The sequence below is a fragment of the Trichosurus vulpecula genome, chromosome 3 (assembly GCF_011100635.1).
Source record: "Trichosurus vulpecula isolate mTriVul1 chromosome 3, mTriVul1.pri, whole genome shotgun sequence".
Taxonomy (NCBI): domain Eukaryota; kingdom Metazoa; phylum Chordata; class Mammalia; order Diprotodontia; family Phalangeridae; genus Trichosurus; species Trichosurus vulpecula.
In genome coordinates, this window is record NC_050575.1 from 129,249,599 (window position 1) to 129,267,741 (window position 18,143).

General features: G+C 37.7%; 1 protein-coding gene across 1 annotated transcript in view; it reads right to left on the reverse strand.

Moving 5' to 3' along the window:
• Positions 1-18,143, reverse strand: part of SCAI (suppressor of cancer cell invasion) — a 67,045-nt gene that overhangs the window by 36,297 nt on the left and 12,605 nt on the right. The window contains exons 5-11 of the mRNA XM_036749818.1: positions 16,312-16,408; positions 14,839-14,937; positions 14,500-14,652; positions 6,923-7,024; positions 5,992-6,093; positions 4,491-4,569; positions 1,721-1,820 (exon numbers count right to left, since the gene is read on the reverse strand). Of these exons, the coding sequence (XP_036605713.1) occupies positions 1,721-1,820; positions 4,491-4,569; positions 5,992-6,093; positions 6,923-7,024; positions 14,500-14,652; positions 14,839-14,937; positions 16,312-16,408 (732 nt within the window). The remainder of the gene's footprint in view (positions 1-1,720; positions 1,821-4,490; positions 4,570-5,991; positions 6,094-6,922; positions 7,025-14,499; positions 14,653-14,838; positions 14,938-16,311; positions 16,409-18,143) is intronic.

An 18,143-nucleotide genomic window follows, 5' to 3' on the forward strand; every position in this document is an offset into this window, starting at 1 on the left:
AATTAAAGTTAACTTGGGGAACCTAAAGTCTTGAGAAACTGTTGCTTGTTTAGGGTCACACAAGTAGTATCTGAGGCGAGATATGAAACAAGGCCTCCAAATTCCAAGGGCAGAACCCTTCCCACTGAAATAGAAAGAGTTGAAATGCTATAAACTTGAGGACAGGATATCTATTTCTGTCTTGTTTTTCAGAAAGTGACTTCCAAGTGCTTGTCTTGACATAAAGAAAAGGGATTACAAAAACCATTAGCACAAATTAAATTCTCAAGCTCCTTAAACCTTAAAATCTTCACATATTTTAAGATTATTTATATATATATATATATATAAGGATTTCCATTTTATTCTCTCTGAATAATGGTAATTATAAATTAATAAAATATTATTACTGGAAATGGCCTTAGAGATTATCTGATCCACCGTTTTCATTGTTTAAATGAGGAAACTAAAGCAAGACTATGTGCACCATGTAAAACAATAGTAGAATTCAGTCACTTAAAGCACTGTTTTAGTAGTTAGGAGATAAAATTAAGATAGGGTTCTTACCCTTTTCTAGCTCTGATTCTCTCAAAGTAGGATACTGTCCATATACTAGTATGCAGTAATGGTACTAAATAACTAGAGTGCACAGTATAATATAAAAGCATGAGAGGTATAAGGTGTTATGGAAGATCTAAGGAATAAAAATGATTCCTGACCAGAGGGATCAGGGAAAGAAATGCTAAGAGAAGACTCAAGGTCTCCTGATTACCAGGTCTGTGCCCTTTCCTTTAAACATGTTGTCTCTTCTTTCTCTTGAGCAGCACTGGCTTTTGGATGACAGAATGTTTCTCTTCCCATGCCAATACCATTAAGTCCCATCCTTCTAGCTATCAAATATAGGTTTGCCCTCTTACTATTCAACATCAAGCCATTAGAAGGAAAACAAAGGGCAAGAACAAGCATTGTTGTGAAGAGGATCTTTAGCAAATGAATTTCTACCTACAATTCTGGTTATATCAATTATCAGAGCTCTCAATTTCAGAAATCTTACTCATGTTAAGATCAGTATGAGCAAAGGAATTCTTTCTTCCTCTGATAATCAACAAAAAGCCTTCCATAACTGGTATCAATTCGTTGTCATTCACCAATTAAGTGACCTTAGGGAAATAATTCTGCCTTTCTGAGCCTCAAGCTTCTCATCATTGCTCTGCAAAGTACCACACAGCTCTAATATTTTAAATTCTAATTGCTACCATTTTATGTTCTTAGGTGCCTGTGCCTTGACATTTTTCAAAGCTCTCTTCCCAGCTAACCTATTTCTAAGTTAATTTTGGATTTCAATGAATGCTTATTAATTATATTCTGTTGCATCTCTGTATTACTAGAAATCTTCTATTTCAATAGGAAGTATAAAACAAGTTTCATATACTTAGGCGTCAAGACAGAGCTCTGGGCCTAGAGTCAGGAAGACCTGAGTTCAAATTCGGCCTCGGACACAGCTGCGTAACTCTAGGCGACTCTCAACTTCTATTTTCCTCAAAGTCCTCCACTGTAAAATGGGGAGAAAAATAGCACCTAGTTGCTACCTCCCAGGGTTACTTTGAGGATCAAATGAGATAATAACTGTTAAGTGCTTAGCATAGTACCTTGCACATAGGTGCTATAAAAATGCTTGTTTCCTTCCTTCTCTCTCCCCACCCCCCAAAAGAATAGCTGGAAGCTACATCAGCTCTCCTACCAGTGCATTTCTTTATGGGTCTGATTTCGTTTGTGGATGGCATCTCCATTTATAATATCCCGATTACTGTTAGTGAGGACTCCTCCAAAATCATATGGACCTGTAAAGAGAAAGGAAAGAAAACCTGACATTAGTTGGAACGTTACTGTTTATTTTAGGTTCAAGCGAAATGAAAACAGGTGAATATATGTTCTCATCAGGAGAGAAAGGGAAATTACACATTTTCTAATCACATAATATAATGCAGTATCTATTCTAAACGATTCCAGGTAGTGTTTATTTTAACACTATTAAGGGTTTTTTGCCTTATTTATTTGTTTCTAAAATAGGGCATAATCAGAAACAAAAGTAAAAACTTACTATATGACATTATTGGGAATAACAAAAATGATGGAGAACTTGAGTCATTATAATTAAACTTCCAAGAAAAAAAAACCCTAACATTTCATATGAAAATTAAAATCAACAGGCCCAAATATCATGTGGAATAATAAAGAGAAGAAGTGAAATTTTTCCTAATGATCCCTTATAAAGAGCTACAGAAAAATTTATTTTTAAGTTTGCTCTAAGAGCAAACATTACCAAACTATTTTAGAAGTTTGGGAAATCTCATAATGATAAAACATTTCAGTATCAAGGAAAGAACAGCAAATTTCAGTGCTGTCAAGTGCCTTGTTAAGGTGAGCATGGCGTAATGCACAGAGAGCCAGAGGCAAAGCAAGAAGAACCCAGGTTCAAGTCCTATTTCTAAAATATCCTGGGAGTGTGACCCTGGGCAGATTGTTTAACCTCTCAGTGCTCTAGTTATCAAACTTAAATCCTGCAGGTCACATATTGACTTAGAAAACCATAAAGTAACACCCTCTATATTGTACTGTGTTTTTATTTATTTTGCTAAACATTTTCCAATTACATTTTAATCTGATTTGGGCCTCACAGGCTATGAGTCTGACACCTCTGTTCTAAGAAATTCTCTAGGACTATATTTTGCAGACTTACATTTGTAAAGGAAATTTCCTCACCTGGAATTTCTCTATATAAATGAAATCTCCAGTTCCTATCGTCTGCCCCTTTCTGAAGTCACATTTTAATATTATGAAGTAGTATTTTTCAAACTAAGCCACCATGAGGCAATGTGGCATAACAGAAAATGTGCTTCTCAAACTCACTCCAAAACCTTCAAGCCACATGACTTTGGGCACGTCCCTTCCCTATTACAGGCCTCAGTTTTCTCATCTAGAAATGGGGATGACCGTGTTTACACGCTCTATCTTACAGGGCTGTTCTGTGGAAAATGCTTTATAAATCACCATCACAGTTATTTTTGTTATTCTACATATTCTGAGAAGTCTTTAAGATCAGAGAAATCCTTTAACACGCTGGAGGACTAGAAGGAAGACTTGAATAAAATTGTACAAAATAATAAGATGGCTGACAGGGGTTTGCAATCTGCATCAGTGGAGGGAATAACTAACCCAGTAAAAACAAAGATCCACAAAATGATCTGTAAACCCAGAGCTAGGTATGTTTAATGTAATCAAATATACTTCTGAAGTTAACCTCCAGGATCACTTAGCTACTGTGAAGCATGACTGAAAATGGGCCAATTAATAAAGGTTCAATATCCTAAGCATGAATGTTTTACCAATCACACAGAACAGCTACTAGAAACTAACAATAAACACACTGTGGGAAAAACAGAACCCTCTTCTTTAATGAAAAATCCACTTCAACTTTTCAGGTTTAAGAATGAGAGGCAAATAGGGAGGAACCCAAAGTCAGACTGGCTAGCCCCGGCACAGGAAACATAAACCAGTATACACTGATGCAAAATAAGGCATGCAATATCAAACTGTATTTTTCTACCCCGCCCCCACGCCCCCCAAAAAATCACAGCAACAGAAAAACTACAGAGATTTTCTTTTCTTTTCAACATTTTAAGAGGGTCTGTGAGTCATGCAAGGAAGAGGAAAAGAGCATGCTTTATATAAAGGAATGCAAGTTTCAAAAAAGAAATGAATTGAAAAAAATATTAAGGAAATGAGATAGAATTTCTTTCCACCACAGAAGCTGTTTTAATTATTTAAATCCACATATCTAAATATTCTAACCATTCTATTCCTGTCAGAGAATTTTCAGTTTTACCAGCAGCACCCTAATACTCAACTTGGTTTAAAAAAAGAACTGTAAAGAAGGACAGAATCAACAAAATCATGACAAGGGCTTGAACTTTCACAGTGATAAAAGTATAATGATTTCTACAAAGATTCTCAGCCACACTGCAGTCACAGACCCAACTATTTAATTCACTAGAGGTTCAGAGAACATGAGCATGAAGGAGAAAATCATGTTATGAAGTCCAGATCAACAAACCAAATGAACTTTTGGGGGGTCTTCAAAACCAACAGTGTTCATATGACATTCAGGCAAAAACTGAGGCATGCTCTTAATGTGTGATTAACAGGCTCATAGAAACACAGAATTTAGAGCTAGACTGGACTTTAGAGATGACTAATTTCATTTTATAGAAGGAAACTGAGGCCCAGGGAAGTAAAGAAACTAGATAGTCTTTCTATATATACTGTTTAAGCAAATAAAATTAGCTGAAGGTCTACAGGAGCATTACATTTAAAAGACAAACTGGAACTTTAAATTGGATGCCTCTTGAGAAAGGCATTTTGAAACAGTCAGAAGGCCACAGGCCATCATCTTGCAGAATATAAAGAGAATTCAAGCCTTGCTCATGACAGGGAGCATTCCTTTATTATACCTTCACTATCAGAACGACCTGTGGGAAAAACTCCAGTGGCTGACAGGTAAATCAGGAGCACACTGTTGGCTGGCAGCTCCTGGAATTTAAGACATACACATATATAAAACAATAAACAAGGAGAAATGTGCTTTTGAAAAAAACAATTCATGACATATTCAAGAGCAATAAATTCCCCTACCACAATGCTGTGCCAGGCAGAGCCAAAGTTAAAATCCTATTCTATTATCCAGCAGAAATTTTAGTTTTGTTGGCTTAGAGATCACACAATATTAGAGGTGCAAGGTCTTAGTAATCATCTTAGTCCAATCTCCTCATTTTACAGATAAGAAAGCTGAGGCTTAGAAAGCTAACTCAAGGTCACACAACTATGAAATAGCAGAGGTGGATTCAAACACAGGCCTTCTGGCTCAAGTCTAACTGCCTTACCATGAAACCACACTTCTACTCTGTCATTTCTACTTGCTCCACAACTGTCTCCACAACAAATAATCAAAAAGCTGACCATTAATCAATGTATGTATCATCACAAATTATAAAGATTATCTTTAGACACTAGCACCCAAGTAATGAGTATTTTTTTGCATGCCTAAATTCAGATTTGGAGGCAGCTGGGTGGTGCCATGGACAGAATGCTGGGCCTGGAGCTAGGAAGACATTTTCCTGAGTTCAAATCCAGCTTCAGACACTTACTAGCTGTGTGACTCTGGGCAAGGGACTTAACCCTATTTGCCTCAGTTCCTCATTTGTAAAATGAGCTGGAGAAGGAAATCACAAACCACTCTACTAATCTTCACCAAGAAAACCCCAAATGGGTTCACAAAGATTCAGACATGACTGAAAAATTACTGAACAATAAATTCAGATTCAAGGCTAAAGGTAGGTAAAAAAAAAAAAAAGCAGGAGCCTAAAGCACAGTAAGTGGAAAGAGTGGCACAAGGGACAGTTTTTAAGACACAGGTCTTTATAACTGCACAAATGCTCCAGTGGACACTATACATACATAAATGGCACCCTTTTCAAAAGTAAAGGGGTATAACACTCAAGCCTTCCTAGGCTGCAAAAATGCCTTCTTCCAGATCTGCCTAAAATCGAGAAATAATTATTGGCCTAAAAGACAAACTCTCCTCACAGACATGTTTAAAAAGCCTCCATTATCAGGCGCCAAGGAAAAAAACACCTAAGATCTTTAATCTCCCAAGTTGTTACAAATGAAGCAAAAGTATATTTAGGGTGCTTCTTGATATCTGACAAAAATGCACAATAAAACACTGTTTCACCTGACGGGGTACTGGAAATAACTATTATGCCTACAGTGTTGGGCACATGAACACTTATAGTAAGCACAGTGGTAGTTCATCAACACATTCATTAACTTTGTTGAAAAAACACATTCATTAATTTTCCTTAGGAAAATATGCACCCACAAGCTCTTTCTATACTACATAGGGATATGTAAGATTCCCATTTTGCAAGTTCAAAAGTAGGTGACCATACAAACCTTAAAAGAAGCTGCTAAAAATGTATATAGCTGGCTGAAGGTTGGTTTGTACAGCAGATATTTATGAGGGTTTTCTCGCCGAGCAGGCTTGTCAGCAGATTCCTATAATGACATAAAATACCAAAAAATAAATAAATACATAAATAATTCAGGTTTATTTTAATGGACAATTTTCAATTTTTTCCATGAAGCAAATATGTTCTGGTATGCTAAATAACAAATGCTATTTTATTGGACCTACCTACTCATGTTGCCCATAAAAGAAAAAACTTTGATGGCTTAAAGCCTTCCACAGAAGACCTCCTCTGATATGTGAACATGATGTAAAGATGAAGCTACATCTTGCGGGCTACTTCTAGTAGGGGCTAGTTCTGACATTTAAAAAAATTTTTTTTAAATTTCTTTATTTTAGTTTTCAACATTCACTTCCCTAAGATGGCATGCAATCTGATATAGGCTCTACATATACATTCATATTAAACATATTTTCACATTACTCATATTGTAAAGAAGTATTAGAACCAAAGGGAGGAACCATGAGAAAGAAGAAACAAAACAAAGCAACAAAAGAAAAAAAGGAGCTCTGACATTTCTAGCTCTGATTATAGATGCAGGGAGGAATTCTGCGTCATTTGACAATGAGCCTAGCCCAATGCAAAGAGGCTCATTACCAGAATTACCAAGCTACTTGATGAACTTATTCTGATCACAGGGGGAAAAAAAAAGACTGCACAAGTGGTAGAGGGGTTGCAATCTACCTCTGTGAAAGAAACATCCACAGTAATGAAAACACAGATCTTCTGAAGGCCTGAACAATTACTTTTACAATGCACTAATACTTGGGTTATAAGGAAACAAAGCCTTCCTTTTGTACACAGTATATGCAGCTTAAAGTGTTTTACCCAGGTTAAAAACCACAGAGGGTTGTCACCTGCATTCCAGGTTTGTTCATCTGTGAAGCTAAATTCATTGGCTCTCGTTCTAAGGCCTGCAACATCCGGAACATGTCAACAGTTAGTTCACTGAACTTCACCTAAAAAAGAAATAGACAAAAATATTAATACATTGATCAAAGGAAAGATACAGTCTTAAGGAAAGTCCAGTAAACCAAAGAACTTAATTAATTATAACATGCTGACAAAGGCTACTGTCAACTTACTTAACCTCCTTTTCTTAAGTTCTCTTAAAGATAAAGAAGCCATATAAACAATCAGTCAGTCAATAAACATTTATTAAGTACCTACTATGTGTCAGGCACTAGGCTAAGCATTGAGTATAAAAGAAAAGGTAAAAGATAGTCCTTGCTCCCAAGGAACTTACAGTCTAATAGGAGAGACAATGCACAAACAATTAGGGTCAAACAAGCTAAATATAGTATGAATTGGAAGTAATAAACAGAGGGAAGGCATTAAAATTAAGAGGAAATGGGAAAGGTTTCTTATAGTAGGTGGGATTTTAGCTGTGACTTGAAAGAAGCTAGGAGGTAGAAATAAGAAGGAAACCATTCTGGGCATGGGGGAGGGGAAGGGGCAAGGAGGAGTGACACAGAAAAGGGAAACACAGGTCAAAAATGACTGATGTATCTGTGTAGGGGGAAGCAAACATGGAGGAGTAGGGCAAGCACTACAGTTGGGCTCTCCCAACATTGCCTTCCAAACAACTTTAAAATGATGCATCAAATTGAATCTCTGGAATGGCACAGCCAACATAAGGTTGGGATGAGATATTTTTCCAGTCCAAGATAACTGAGGAGGTCAGAAGGAAGAGGTCTGTGACACTGGGATGGGGGCTGGTACAGAGCATACACAATAGCAATAGCAGCTGTGAGATATGACAGCATCAGCAGTTTCAGGAGCTCTCAGCCCAGAGATGGTAAGGGAATTGGAAAACCAATTAGAAAGGGATTACAAGGGACCCCTGTGCTAGCACTGGGCACAGAACAGGGCAACTCCATTACATATATCCACTTCTGAATTGCAGTTCCAGGGCAAAGAGGAGCAGTTTTGGTCACAAGGGATTAGGGACAAGCACAAGCAGTAGTGCTTGTGGCTGCAGGGGATCAGGGACCCTTTCTGAGTAAAGACTAGAGTGCAGACCAGGAGAGCTGTGTCCTCTCTCCAAATCACACCACCACAGAAGCATTGAAAACCTCCAAACCCCCAGAACTAGCTCTGAAAATAGCACAGCAAAAAAGCCTGAAGCTTGAGGCAGTGCTGTACTCCCCCCTGTCAGGTGAACAGATCTCAACTTTAACATAAAATTCAAAGGTAAGAAATAGGCTGGGAAAATGAGCGAACAACCAAAAAAGAACACGACTGTAAAAAAATTACTATAGTGACAGCAAAGATTAGACACAAATTCAAGAGAAGACAATGATGTCCAAATAGCCATAAGCAAAGTCTGAAAGAAAAAAATGCAAATGGGACACAAGTCCAACAAGAATTGCTGAAAGAGCTAAAAAAATTATTCAAAAATTCAAATAAGTGGAAGAGGAAAAATTGGGAAAAGAAATGAGAATATGCAAGAAAACTAAGAAAAGACAATTAACAGTGTAGTTAAAAGAGGCACAAAAATACTGAAGAAAATAACATCTTAAAAAAACTAAATTAGCCAAATGATAAAAGAGGCACAAAACTTCACTGATGGAAAGAATTTAAAAATAAAAATTGGTCATGTGGAAAAAGAGGTACAAAAATTCACTGAAGAAAATAATTCCTTACTAATCAGAGTTGGGCAAGTGGAAGACAATGACTACATGAGACATGGAGAAACAATAAAACAAAGTCAGAAGAATAAAAAAAAATTGAAGAAAATATGAAACACTTCATTGGGAAAACAACTGACATGGAAAACAGTCAAAGAGAAATAATTTAAGAATGAAAGGACCACCCAAAAGCCATGATCAAGAGCCCAGACATCATATTTCAAGAAATCATAAAGGAAAACTGCCCAGATATCCAAGAACCAGAGGGTAAAAGAGAAACTGAAGGAATCTGCCTATCAACTTCTGAAAAGAGAACCTAAAAAGAAAACTCCCAGGAATATTATCTCTAAATCCCAGAGCTCCTAGATCAAGGAGAAAATACTGTAAACAGCCAGAAAGAAACAATTCAAATATAGTGGAGCAACAGTCAGCATGACACTAGATTTAGGAGCTGCCAGGTTAAAGGAGCCAAGGGCTTGGAATATGATATTCCAGGAGGCAAAAGAGCTAGGATTACAACCAAGAATAAATTACTTAGAAAAAATGAGTATAAATCTTTGGGGGAGGGGGAAAGGACATTTAATGAAATAGAGGATTTTCAAGCATTCTTGATGAAAAGATCAGTGATGAATAGAAAATTTTTACTTTTACAATAGAGGGGAAAATGAGACAGGAAGACGGGGAGGACAGACTTTAAAGGGAAAAGAGGGACAAAGTATACATAGGGATTTGTGGTTTTGTGTGTAAACCTTTTTTCTGTTCCTTCTTGTATGTGGAAATGCTCATGCTTGCTAATTTGGTAAGTTCAGAATACCAAAAATAAATTTTAGTATTTTAAAAACATATTTTAAAAAAATATTGAAATCAGGAGATAGTATGCCTTATTCAAGGAAGAGCAAGGAGGTCAGTGTCATTGGATCAAACAGTATGTGGAAGGGGTAAAAAATGAGAAAGATGAACAGGGGAGGGAGAGGAGAGATAAGTTATGAAGAACTTTGAATGCCAAAGAGAAGATTTTATATCTGATCCTGGAAGCAGTAGGGAGACTCTAGAGTTTATCAAAGAGGGGAGTGACATGGTCAGACCCATACTTTAAAAAGATCACTTTGACAGCTGCATAGATGATAGACTGAAGTAGGAAAAGATTTATAGCAGATGCACAACCAGCAAGCTACTGCCTACAGCATAATGAGGTGATGAAGGCCTGTACCAGAGTGGTGCCAGGGTTAGAGAAGGGGATCTATGCAAAGATGTCGCAAAGGCAAAATCGACAGAGTGAAGAGTCAAGGATGACACCCACACGGTGAACAAGAGAAACTTGGAGGGTGGTGATACCCTCAACAGTAGTAGCATGGAATTTAGGAAGAGGGGAGGGTTTGGAAAGAAATAAAATTAGTTCAATTTTGGACACGTTGAATTTTAAAATGTCTAAAACACATCCACTTCAAGATATCCAACAGGCAATTGGAGATGCAAGTCTGGAGGTCAGCAGAGAGGTTCACATTGGATAAGATGATTTGAAAATCATCAACTTGGCAATGATAACCCAATCCATGGGAGCTTATGAGATCATCAAGTAACATTAGCAGAGAGAGAGAAGAGAAGACAACCTAGGAGAGTCCTGTAGGAATCTTACCATTCATTAGTGGGCATGACCTGGATGAAGGTCCAGTAAAGGAGACTGGCAAGAGGTCAGCTTGGTAGTATGTGAACCAAATTGATTCCATCTTCTATAACTGAGTTTTAGAGGTTTCATTTTCCTGTAAATTCCATCTGCTTGCTAATCATGGGAATTGAGTGACATTCTGTTTCACATCCAGAAAAGTCCACCTGCTCACTCTCCCTACCACCAACTCTCAATCAGATTACCTAGTTTTGTCTTTTAATGCACACAACTCTGTCTCTTCCTGTATTTAGGGTCCAGTGTCAAACTGAGGAGGCCTGGTTCCAATTTGTTATGCAATTGGCATGCATTGTTTAATAAATCAATATGCTTGGAAGCTTGAGCCTTTGTTTCCTCAATTATTTTAGATTTTACCCACCAGTTTTTGGTGCACTTTTGGTGCAGGTTGAAATACAGGACCCTGACCACCAAAAGTGTCTTTCATAAAAATCAGATTAATCTGGTTAACCTTTCACTGAGGGACTTTTTCACAGAAGACTGCTCTGGATATCAGACCCACTTCACCCTGCCTCAACTTCATTTTTTCCAAGCTAAGGTAGACTCCTACATTGTATGCTAGGGAAAGCAAATCCCATACATTGCTTTTTGGGGAAGACTGGGAAAGTTCCTATGTCACTGGGAAAGGTAATCTCCCATACTCCTTGGGAAGGTTAACTCCCACATGGTTGGGGAAGTATATATCCCTGGGAAGTCCCTTTAAGGGAACAGATAAAGATAAGCCTCCTCAATGTAGGAGAAATCCCCTTAGTGAAATAAGCTAGGGTAAACCTCCACACTGTTGGGAAAGTTCCCTTGGGGAAATTATGGGATCCAAGAGTAGCATCCCAATGGGAAACCCCTTGGAAAAATGTTTTTTGGCATGAGACCAGGGAAAGAGTTCACCATCAAATTGACACTCCCTTAGGGAAATTCCCATACAGTGGTGGAGGGGGTGACTAAAAGATAGAGCTCTCAAATTATGCTAAAATACACAAAAATCCAAATGGGTCACAAAATTGGGCTGAAGAAGGAACTTTTAATTACAGCAAGTTAAAGAGCTTTGAGATCAGACTTTCAGTAGAAGATAAGGCTTGCAAGTATGTCTTATCATTTTGTTAAGGAAGTTGAACTAAACTGTATTGTCTTGTTATAGGCAGATTTTAGCAGCATTTACCTAGAAATCTCTGCAAGTGATTTGAACCAAAGAGGCACAGCCTCCTTCAGAGCTGTTCTGAGAATAAGGTTCATCCCAGAATGTCCAAGAGAAGACATTTCCAGGGACCAGACAACTACATGGGACAACTGGGACTCAACTGATCTATTGTGTTTCTCCTGTTCTCTTGATTACCTTGGTGACATATAAATCTCCCCTCCCAAAATTGATCTATTGTGAGTCCAAGTATGTTTGATCTACAGCCTGATGTAGTTTGCTTTTAATCTATTTATCAAGGTTTGTAATAACATCATTATTATTCTTTTTTTGTCCCTTGAAGCAGAGTTAAGTGACTTGCCCAGGGTCACACAGCTAGTAAGTGTTTGAGACCAAATTTGAACTGAGGTCCTCCTGACTCCAGAGTTGGTACTCTATCCATTATACCACCTAGCTGTCCCCATTATTGCTCTTAAATTCTATGTTAGCTGTTACACTAAACTAAGAGAGAAGATGCTTCCTGGTGGTCTTTTCTTGTTACATGTGAGAATAAGCACATTAAAAACCTTATAAATTTGGCTTATATTTTAGTGAACCATGGGCCTATGAATCAAAAGGGATACCTGAAAGAACTGTGGGAATTGGGTGAACCAAAGTGACTCCATTTTGTAAAACTGCCTCCATTTTGAGACCTAAGTTTCATTTTCCTGTAAACTTCACCTGCTTGCTAATGATGGAAATTGAGTAACATTCTGTTTAACATCCAGAAAAGTACACCTGCTCACTCTCCCCACTCCCAACTCTGGAAAAGATTACCTAATCTTATCTTTTAATGCACATAAATTTGTCACCCCCTGTATGCAGGGTCCAGTGCCAAGCTGAGAAGGCCTGGTCCCCATTTGTTATGCAATTAGCATTCACTGCTTAATAAATCAGTATGTTTGGAAGCTCAAACCTTTGTTTCTTCAGTTATTTCAAATTTCACCCACCACAGTAGGAAGGGGCCCAAGAGAAAGTAGTGTCAAGACACCTAGAAAGAAGAGAGTATCAAGGAGAAGAGGGTGATTGACAATGTCAAAGACCACAGAGATTTCAAAAGATGAGCAATGAGAAAAGGCCATTCCATTTGGCAGTTAAGAAATCATTAAAGTAACTTTGGAAAGAGCAGTTTCAGTTGAATAGAGACTGGAAGCCAGATGGCAGAGAGTTAAGAGAGTGAGAGGGAATAAAATGGAAGCACCTTATGCAGATGGCCTAACATTAAGGAGTTTAGAGACAAATAAAAGAGAAGATATGAGATGAAACCTAGCAGGGATGGATGGATCAAATGAGGAGTTTTTTGAGGATGGGAGGGACATTGGGCATGTTTCTTAGCAGTAGGGAGGCAGCCAGTAGACAAGGAGAGAATGATGATGAAAGAGATAATGAGGATGATAGAAGGGACAATCTGCTGGAGAAGAGGGGGCAGAATTGGATCACTTGTGCATGTAGAAATATTTGTCTTAGCAAGGGGAAGAATTACCTCTTCATGTGAAAGAAAGATGACGGAGTAGGAGAAAGGAAGAACAGGGAGCTTTTGGTGAATGGCCTCGATTTTTCAGTGAAATATAAGGCAAACTGCTCCATTGAGAGCATAGGGGCAGAGGGAACAGAGGGAGGTTTGAAGAGAAATGAAAAGTTTTGGAAGAAGTGCTGCACTGAGTGAGAGAATGATTTATTCGGGGAGGTGTAAAAGAATTGCCCTGTAGCTATGAGGACCCAGTTGAGGTTATTCAACATAAACTTATAGAAGATGGACCCTGTCAGCCTGGTTTCATGAATGTCAGTGTATGAACAGTTGTTGCTATGTTTGTCCTTTGTTCTTGAAGAGGATGATGACACGACTTGCAGTTGACTTTGATTTGAGTGAGGGAGGGCTGTGCAAGGTCACCAGCCTCACTTTCTCTTCCAGAGCCATCTGGATCCAGTGACCAGATATTCTCAGGACGACTGGAGATGACCCAGGATGCAATGGGAGACCCTGGCCCTTTTAGGCTCAGGCCTTTTCATGTACTCATTTAGATAGAACAGTACAAAAAGCTGATGGATGCACTGAAAAGAAGACTGATTTGGGTATCAGAGGTTCAGATCCTCACCATTACTTATGATAATATGAATAATCTGGGGTTACTCTTTGGACCTCAGTTTTCTCCTTTGTAAAAAAAGGAAGAAGTTGCACTAGCATCATACAAGCAAGAGCCAGAAGCACTTTTTCAAGATCATCTAACTTATTAGATTCCACCTCTATTATTTATTCCCAAATGACATTGACACTTTTTCATTCTGTACCACATGTCCCCTCCACTTTGCTAGAAAATGGGATAAAATTATCTCTGTAAAGAAAAAATAGTTGCAAAACCATATACTTGACTTCTTTTTCAAGTTTAAGAAATGTTTAAGCACTTTTTAAATTATTTTAGTGTATAAAACATGTAATTAAATGTTAGCTTTCAAAAATTTGTACAATTAATAGCAACATGGTCTTGAAGTACAAAATTCATTTTCTTAAACACTTCTTTCTGTATAAATCTAAATTTGTTCCAAAAAGCTATAGTAATGAAAAGGTATAGGATGCTAGGGAACAAACACAACACATTGACAAATAGATATAAATGAAATGAATAATTATTCCAAGAGCTGCTACTAGGGTTGTGCTTATTGATAGGGGTCTATTCTTAAGTTTTCCAATAAATCTATCGAGTTATTTCTGCAGATGCTCTGTACTGGCCTATAAGCTCCAAAGGGGCAAGGACCATATTTTTAATCAAGCCATGCATCTTTCCAGATTCCCAGCATAGCATTCTGCCAACATTTAACATTTGCTTTTGAATCCTCATTATCTACTTCAAGAAAATGTGATAAATGCATTAGGAAAATAATATTACTAATTCTACTTTGACAAGTCTCCTGTTTTTCCAGGTAAAATTTAAACATTCCACAGTAATTCTTTACCTGATTATTACAGTTGCCAATAATGAGTGCATCAGCCAGAGTCAATTGTCCTACAATCATCCCTTGCTCCAACAAGGGGGCCCCTGCTTCAGCCAACCGGTTAGATGTGATAACAATGGTATTGTCATCATTTAAAACCATGACTGGATCTGCCTAGAAAAAGAACCAGTCACAAGTTAACTATACAAAAATGTTTACAAAGGAGAAGACTTTCAGATGCAAACAATTAGGTTTCTCTTTTTGGTGTAGACAAAGACATATACATACACACACTCTATATGGTAAAAACGTGTCCCCATACACATGCATAGCCTGACATAAACAACCAAGTAAGCCAACCTCAATAAAGGCTGCAACCTCCTGAAGTACCAGGTTCCACTCCACCTGATCTTCAGTATTAAAGCGATGAGTGTAATCTTCAATTTCATCAGATAGTTCCTGATTTTAAAAATCCAAAGGAAAAAAGATTTTAGACAACTTACTTATGGATATCTGGACATTTAAGAATCATTAATACCTGAAAGAATGAAATTGACATGTGCAAGCAATCTTATTTTGAAAATATCGTCATCATAGAAGCTCTTTAAGTAACAGCCTGAATGCCTATTATCCCAAGGATATTATAGACAGGATTACTATTCCAGTAGTGTTTGAACTAGATGACCTCATAGGATCTTTTCAATCCCTTTCAACTCAACTCTAAGATTCTATGATATGGGGCACCTAGGTGGCGCAGTGAGCAGAGCACTGACCCCGGAGTCAGGAGGACCTGAGTTCAAATGTGGCCTCAGACACTTGACACACTTATTAGCTGTGTGACTTTGGGCAAGTCACTTAACCCCAATTGCCCTGCCAAAAAAAATGTAAAAAAAAAAAAAGATTCTATGATAAATCCACTGCAAAATTCCCAAGAAGAATGAAAAGAATGGAACCCAAACATGACTTTGATACAAAACTAGAACATGGCATTGTTCATTCATGAGTAATTCTTATGCCCAGCAGTTCAGAGGCCACCTCCTCCTGACTACTTATGTTAGAATATCAGTACAGAGGAAAGGTCCAACAGAATATCAGAACAGAAAAGAAAAATGGGAGAATACTTCTAGGTGGGGGTGGAGGGAATGGAGGTGTGAGGGAATCAGGGAAAGATTTATGGGAAAAGTGACACAAGAGATAGACATTAAAGAAAAGTAAAAATTCTGAAAGGTAGAGATGGGAAGGGGGTGAAGGCAGTCTTCTCCAGGCATACCTATATATACGTACAAGCATGAGAAGAGGGCAGGATGAAGAAAGTAAATAACGGCTACTCTAGTTTGACAGAAACACAGAGTGAATAAAGGTTAATAAGAAGACAGGAATCAAATTGGTAGAGAGCTCTGAATGCCAGGCTAATATTTAAATTTTTCTTGCTTCAGATATCATTGACTTTTGCTATTGCTCTCTCAGTAAAGAACTAACCTAGGTTGTAAGAATAACTGAGACTATGGAAGTCATTTTAAACTTCAATTTGATATCCAAAAAATGGGACCATCTACATATAGATAAATGGCTTATTATTACTTAGGATACTAGGATGTTACTTAGGATACTACGGTACTTATTATTACTCAGGATAGAAGAACCAAGTTAAAATCTTAGCTAAGCTCAATTATTTATCATCTTTATAATCTATCTATATACATACATATCTATGTAAATATATATATATATATATATACACACACACACACACATACACACATGTATATCAATAAAAGATAAAATAGAGATAATGGGGCTTGAAGTTCCTCTATCATCCCAACTTCCACATACCTTGACCAGATCCTTCACAACATCCATTTTATTGAGCAGAAGGCAAACCACTATAAATCTTGCATAGTACCGTAGCTTCTTAACCACCAACTCGGGTCTATGGCAGGAAAAGATAAAATTACTATCATTTTTAAAAAATACATATTTAACCATCCCTGTTTTCTGGCATTTCATAAGCCATTATATCATCAAGATGTCAGATCCTATGATGAGATATAATGTACTAGTTTTTCCCAAACATTCTCCTTCTGTGGTACACTTGTGACAATACTGGAACTGGTAAGAGAAGGTGGTGGCCTCATATATTCTGGCAGTGCTAGTGGCACAGGCAGGACTTGAAATAGTTTTGACTATGATACATAAAAGGAAATAAAAGTATCCATCATGACTTGTTTGCCATGGGGGTTCACAGGAGACATCAAAAATGTCCCAAACCTGAAGCAAGCCTCAAGTTAGGGTCAGGCTCTAGAGAGTGGAGAAAGAAGGAATTTTTATGGGAGACAAGAAAAGAAAAGAAAGGCAAGATGGGATATTATGTACGTGTACATAAATGTACACACACACACACACACACACACACACACACACACACATACACACACACAGCATAAGCCCCAGAAAGGGCAAAAAGGGGGTTTGTAGGAATGGAGCAGGGGTCAGTAGGGTACATGGGGAGTTTGGAATGAGAAGTATATCAAAAGTAGGCAAGTTGTATATACTACTTGGCTGAGAACTGCATGCTAGCAGGAAAGTTTGATTTTAAGGCTACCTAGAGAGCAAGTGAAATTAAAGGAGTCCTTACTGGGCTTAAAAAGAATAAAATGAAGCTGGGAGATCCACAGTACAAGAACACTAAGGTGGAGGGGGTGGGGGAGAAGGATAAAGAATCTCTATGACCCTATGATCCTGTATGAATAAAGACTGTATGAGTGAAAAAGGATGAGGCAGCACCTGTGCATGCTTGTGGCTGGCATCATACAGATCTCTACAAGAATTAATTGATCTGAGTTTCACTCAGGAGTGTGTATTAAGACATGTTTTTTGTGAGCTGCACAGCAAACGGCAAGTATAGCTGCACTCCATGCTTAAATTACACGGCATTCAAGTTACTTTGAGAGTCAGGAAAAAGGTAAGGACACTGGGTATAAAAAATGATAAGGAAAGCCAGGACTGCTTCGAGACACAAATTAGTCCTTTAGCACACACTGGTGCAATCTCAAATACTAGCTGGCATTGTTGTTACCTAGAACATAGTAATGAAGATTTTATCCTTTTTCTGCCTGCCTGAAAATAATGGGTTTCCCAGTGTTACTCTGACATAACTGAATTCATAATTCATACCACAACACATTCTAATAACTTTGTTCTAGTCTACTACCTATTAACTATGTGATTTAGAAAGTCAGCTAATTTCTTTGAAACTCAGTTTCCTTCTCAATAAAATGGGTATAATAATCATTTGTGTTGTTGCAAAGATTAAGATTATGAAGTACTCTGTAAAGTATAAAACTCTATACTAATATAAGGGATCATCGTCATCATTCCAAAGGTTTTCATTTCCTCATCATATGAAGGAACCAATGATTAAATTTCTCATATGTTCTTATACATTCTTTCTATGTATACACACATATACACATTCTGTAACCACTGTCCTGTGGCAATGACACTATGAAATGGTTGAAACCAGGCAATGAAGAGACTACATTAGATAACTTGTGTTTGCACTAATGAGGCTATTAAACTTCAAAAGGTACAGGCAAGTTTTGTTAAAGAACGTATAAGTAACAAGAAGAACCATTCTCTTTTTTATTTCATACTTGGGGTTAACC